We start from the raw sequence: 5,613 nt of genomic DNA, 5'->3' as shown, positions 1-5,613 counted from the left end.
ATAAAATGGCATTTAAAGACCTTAGGTAAGTTTTTCTACTAAAGCTAAGAATTAAAAAATCCCCGATCATTTTCGGATTTCCTATTCCAGTGGCCACCCTAAATAAATCCGGCAGGATACTCAAGCGAACAAAGAACAAAAATCCACATCCTTAGGAAACCACCCTAAGAGGTCAGGAAGCGCTCGCTGTTTCATAAGATTTCCACCAACCCAAAATAAAATTGCAAATCCTCTGACGGACGTGAAAAGAAAAACAAACAAACAAAGCTCACATCATCCCACAAGATACCCAACCAAGGAAAAAAAATCGTATGCTCCAAACCAACCAATTAAGAGGTCAGGACTCGCAGCTATGGTGATATTCGTAGATTTCCACCGACCCTAAACAACATCGCAAATCCTCTGAAGGCCGTGAAAAAAACAACCCCCACACGGTATTCGTCCAGCGTAATCTGGCAGTGCATTTAACCACTTTACGAAATAGCCGTATATCTCTCGTAGCGTGACGTAGTATTCGATACCTTGGCAAGTGATGCGCGCGCTCGGTTGGTAGGGGTCAGAGTGGAATGGAAGTGGGAGAGAATTGAGGGAGAAGTGGGAGCAAAGTCTACGACTCGAAGTGGGAGTAGGGTGAGTTTAGTATCGAGGGAAAACGAACCGCTGGGGGTGGCTATAGAATCACGCTGTCGGTCTATAGTTCACCATCGAGAGAGAAGAAGGGTGCGCCCTATTTCGCGTCGACGTTTACCCTCGCGACGAGAGTTTCGTGTTGTGCGGGCAAACGAACGCTTTCCGCGTCTTCTATAAGCTTTTTCCTCAATCGCGTCCTGCACCGGCTTCAATCTCGGGTTCCATTTTGTCTCGCGAATGTTCCCTGTCCAGAGTGGTTCGCGAAATGTTCGGCAATTGTGCATTCCATGGTGTGTCAGTAAAGTGAGAGGTTATTCAGGATTTCCAATTCTTAGTGCTGCTTTTTAAGTGTTCGGGTGAGTTCGAATCAATTCGGATGAGTCGTGATGGTACTCCGGAGAGGAGATGTGATCACAAATCAACCGGCAGGGACTGCTTAATCCCGCTGCTCTCGTTTGCATAATTAGTTTGCGTGAGCAAAGTCGCCGGGGGGGAAGAGCGCGTGTAAATCCTTTGATCGTACGTAGCCAACTGGAGTAGTCGAGGGGGAGTGAAAAGAGAGATGAGTGCGAGAGCACCGTCCTCAGAAGGGTTCGTTCTGAAGGCTTGGGGGAAAATGTTTTGCGCTTGGTGAAAGAGGAAAGAGAGAGAGAGAAGGAGTGAGGCTGCGAAGAAGATAGAAGAAGAAGAAAGACAGAAAAGAAAAGAGACAAAAGATTACAGAACTCCAGCAGGAGACAAAGGCTTTCGAATCATGGATTTGCTAATGGTGCTCGCCATCGCGACCCTTTGCTGTTCAGCGTTTGGCGACAAGTGTGCTAACCAGTGTTTTTGTAAGTGGAAAGGTGGCAAGCGAACCGTGGAGTGCACTGATCGTGCCCTGACCAGCATTCCCGACTCGATCGATCCGGAGACCCAGGTACTGGACATCAGCAACAACCTCATCAAATCTCTCCCGAGCAACATTTTTGTGAAAGTGCATCTGACAAATCTTCAGCGACTCTATCTGAAAGGATGCCGAATCAATGAGATCCACGAGGATGCCTTTTCTGGATTGACGAATCTTGTCGAGCTTGACCTGAGTAGCAATCAACTGTCAGTCGTCCCCAGTGAGAGTTTTGGCAAGGCCCCGTTTTTGAGGGATGTAGTCCTAGCGCACAATCCTCTCGAACGGATATACTCTTTCACCTTCAAGAGGACCCCTCATCTTGTTAAACTCGACCTCTCCTACACAAAGTTGGTCGAGTTGGAAGAGGAAGCCTTCCAGGGCTTGGAACAACTCGAGAGTCTTAAGCTGAATAACAACCAACTCTCCACCCTCCATCGCGGGACCTTCGTTCCTTTCAACAAACTTCGGAGCATCGAACTCCACGAGAACCCCTGGGTTTGTGATTGTCATCTCAGGGAGATGAAGATGTGGCTGGTGAAGCACAACGTTCCCATGCTGATCGCGCCAATTTGTCATGGGCCTGAACAGCTGGTAAACAAAATGTTTACGGAGCTCGGAGTTGATGATTTCGCATGTCGGCCTGTGTTGCTGATCGCTAGTCGATATGCTGAAGCTACTATTGGGGAGAATGCTAGTATAGTTTGCCGGGTTTCGGCGATACCACCAGCTAAGGTCAAGTGGTATTGGAATGGGAGGTTGCTTGCAAATCACTCAGCGTTCAGCAGTTACCAGAAGATCTTAATTTACGAAGACGGCCAGTTCAGAAAAAGAAGCACCCTGGTGCTCACCAATGCTCAGGAGTCTGACTCGAGCGAGTTCTTCTGCGTGGCAGAAAATAAGGCAGGAAGTGTGGAGGCCAACTTTACGCTCCATGTATCCCTTAGAACAGCAGGGATGTCGACCCTGGGGTCTGGTCAGATTGCTGGGATTTCTGCAGCTTTGGTGGTGCTGATCCTTTTAATCTTGCTGATCATCCTCGTTCTATTTGTTCGTCTGAGGAGGATGCCCCAAAAGGACCACAAAAGTCCTACCCCTGGTGAAGCCGCTCCAGCAGAGAACGGTGATAACCCTCAATCCACGACGTCAACAATTAGTCGGAGGAAACAGGAGGAGGTTGAGACAACATCCTTCAACGAGGCAAAACATCCAGTTTCCTTAAATCTAAGTTACGTCCAAAGGCCGCAGGCTTGCCTTGCGGAAGGTGATTACGTGGTCAAGCGATACGACGAAAACCACCAGCCGGTGGTACCGGGGCCATGTTTTTCCTCATCGACGATACTCATGCCGATCGACAACCCGGACCTCATCAGGGATACACGGAGGGGGTCGGGAGAAGAGGTGGTGCCCTACAATGGGGAGTACAGTCGTGTCGAATTGGAAGACGCGAAGCTGTTGTACTCTGGGTGCCTTTGGGAGAGGGACATGAGGACTACGGTCAACGTTAATCCCTTCACGTCCAAGGAAATGCTTGCTAACATGGCCTCGGTGGATAACTTTCCACCTGGTGCAAAGCAGATGCGAGTTTGGCAGAAGGGAGTTCCAGTTTTGCCACCTGTTTCGGCACTCAAACGCGTCCTGGGCTCGACGCGCAGCTCACCTGATGAAGGATATCAAGAAGGTACAGGTACGGATGTCTAGGTACCACTAATTCATTACTGCGATGCCTGACATCGATACATGGAACTTCGCAGACGACACCAAGAGGAAACAGACTGTTGACTATTCCAGTGAAAGTATCGGGTCGGGGAGCCGGTAGTGAATGCTATATCATTGCCCAAGACCTGTGCACTAGCCATAAGACTATTTTAATTCATGAAGTGGTGATATCATGCAGAGTTTGTGAAGGTATCGTGAAGATATCAATTTGTACAAGAAGATATGAAAGGATGTCTGGCAGATATCGAGGCATATCAAACTAGACGTCAGGAACTAATCCGAGACAATATCGTTGTTTCAGTGTTCTTACGCAGCACAATATTGACGGGTAATTTCTGTTTACGAATATGCTCGTACGTTATCGTAACGACAGATTTCTAAAGTATGCAAAGACTGTTTAATGTTCCAAAGATATATAGGTAGACGAAACAAGTGAATCAATTAAGGGGACATTTTTGAGACGAAGAGCGAATAATATTCGAATGAGTTTTCTAGTCAATTCTGTAATTAGATACGGTAAGATACCGATGGATGTGTGTCGGATCTTGACAGAGATCCTAACAAACATTGTATGTTTTTTAGTGTGGTTTGATAAGGTAAAAATTGATCAGTTAAAATTTAAGTAGTATGAAAAGTTTTTATTATATTTTATTGGGGAATATTGTAAACAGCAAAATTTTAATCTGGCAATATATCCAGGAAATCAATGGTTATTAAGGTATATTATTATTTGATAAAATATTTGCTCTGAAATAGTATAAACGCAGAATTTGAAGAAATAGATCAATGTCACAGAATAAATTACTCGGGCATATGTTTTTTTATATCAAAATGTTCGCAGAAATTTAGAATTATACAAGAGGGTTTGAGATTTTTTATTTCAAATTCTTTTTTTTTTCTATAATAAAGGCTAATTTTTCGATAGTGTTAAAATTTAATTTTATCAATTTTTGCTTATTTTTCAACGTACCCTTGTGTTCATCGTTATCCTTAGTTTTTCTATTACGTTGAAAAAAATTGAGATTTTTATGCAGAAGCTAAAAGATACGTATTCATGTGTATTTTTGTGTCCCATTAGAATGTATATTCCAACCCATTAGTGTCGTCACGTCGACATGTAAATTTCAAAATTCTTCTAATATTCCATTGTCTTCATTAGCTAATAAATTTTGTTACTGAATCTCTTTATTTCCCAATTGCTTCTCGCTTCGTAGAGGCTTAATTAAATTATTTCAATTCATGGGCACTTCCGGAAATTATTGGATTTCCTGCTAAGCCATAAGACAATGGACCAACTTTATTGCAATGTCAATATTATTGATGTCCAAAGTTTAGAAACATTTTGACCCACATTGTCTTCCTATTTTAATAATATATTTCTCGATACTTCAGAAACAATGTTCTTATTCTTCTTCAAACTAGTTCCTGGTATTTTACTGGCCTAGCACCAATTTCTGTTGACACTTGAGAAAGTAAGGGCTTTGAAACATGAAACTTGACGTAATTTTTCACTCATAATCTATTCTAGCAAGTATTAACTATTTATTTTGTCAGGAAAAGTAATTATGATTAAAGTTTAGTTAACTGTTCTGTATCGAAATTGATATTTGCATAAGGCAGTCCACATAATCAGCAACCTTCACTTATTAAAAATTCACTCAAAGGGATTCTTACATTTTTCCTCTAATATATTCTCGTGTTGTAATTATAAATCTTGCTCTAATTATAACCCTTTTGATAATTTACAGAGTGGTCACTCATCCAGGAAAGCCAGGAAATGACAGTGAATTTTTGTTTGACAGGGAATTGCTTAATTAATAGCCTAATGTAAATAAGAATTTTTACTTCTTAAGAATCAAAATCAAAAAAATTTTAATAATTAAAACCGTTCGACAAAAAGAAGCCTAATCACTAAAATATCAATTACGAGAAAAAAGTGAATTAACATTAATATGAATTAAGAACTATTTAGATAATTTAAAATTAGAAAAATAAACTCGCACATATTGTTTTTATTTAGTTTTTGCTCTTTTCCATGATGCATATTATGTTTGCGTTTTCCAAAAATTAAACCCAATTTTTTACTTGACTTTATTTTTTCATATTACATTTATTGTCCTCAATCCTTTTTTCTCCCATGAGTTTTGATTTTCGAACTGTGCTATAAAATTTGAAGCAAATAGAATATTTTCAACCTTATTTTAACCTATATTATTTGTGAAATTCAACGAAATTTTTTTGCATTTATGATACATTTTTGACAATGAGGTAACAATGTTTATGATTTAGCTTGTCTTTGTCATTACTGAAAGATCTTATGAATTACTTTATTTTTTATAAAATTATTGTCCTTTCACTTGTCTCAACTTTTTTTTCGT

At 41.0% G+C, this 5,613-nt stretch overlaps 1 protein-coding gene across 1 annotated transcript; it reads left to right on the top strand.

The window, feature by feature from the left end:
* Positions 1 to 1,111: 1,111 nt before the first annotated feature.
* Positions 1,112 to 3,389, top strand: LOC117178344 (leucine-rich repeat-containing protein 24). Its single transcript, XM_033369764.1, has one exon. The coding sequence runs from the start codon at positions 1,385 to 1,387 to the stop codon at positions 3,215 to 3,217; it is 1,833 nt and encodes a 610-aa protein (XP_033225655.1). The 5' UTR covers positions 1,112 to 1,384; the 3' UTR covers positions 3,218 to 3,389.
* Positions 3,390 to 5,613: the final 2,224 nt, after the last annotated feature.

The sequence above is a fragment of the Belonocnema kinseyi genome, chromosome 8 (genome assembly GCF_010883055.1).
Source record: "Belonocnema kinseyi isolate 2016_QV_RU_SX_M_011 chromosome 8, B_treatae_v1, whole genome shotgun sequence".
NCBI classification, from domain to species: Eukaryota; Metazoa; Arthropoda; class Insecta; order Hymenoptera; family Cynipidae; genus Belonocnema; species Belonocnema kinseyi.
The sequence above is the reverse complement of the archived record's forward strand: the minus strand, read 5'-3'. Positions and strand labels throughout refer to the sequence as shown.

Excerpts from the sequence above, each read along its gene's own strand:
- LOC117178344 (XM_033369764.1), top strand. The coding sequence starts at position 1,385 with ATGGATTTGCTAATGGTGCTCGCCATCGCGACCCTTTGCTGTTCAGCG.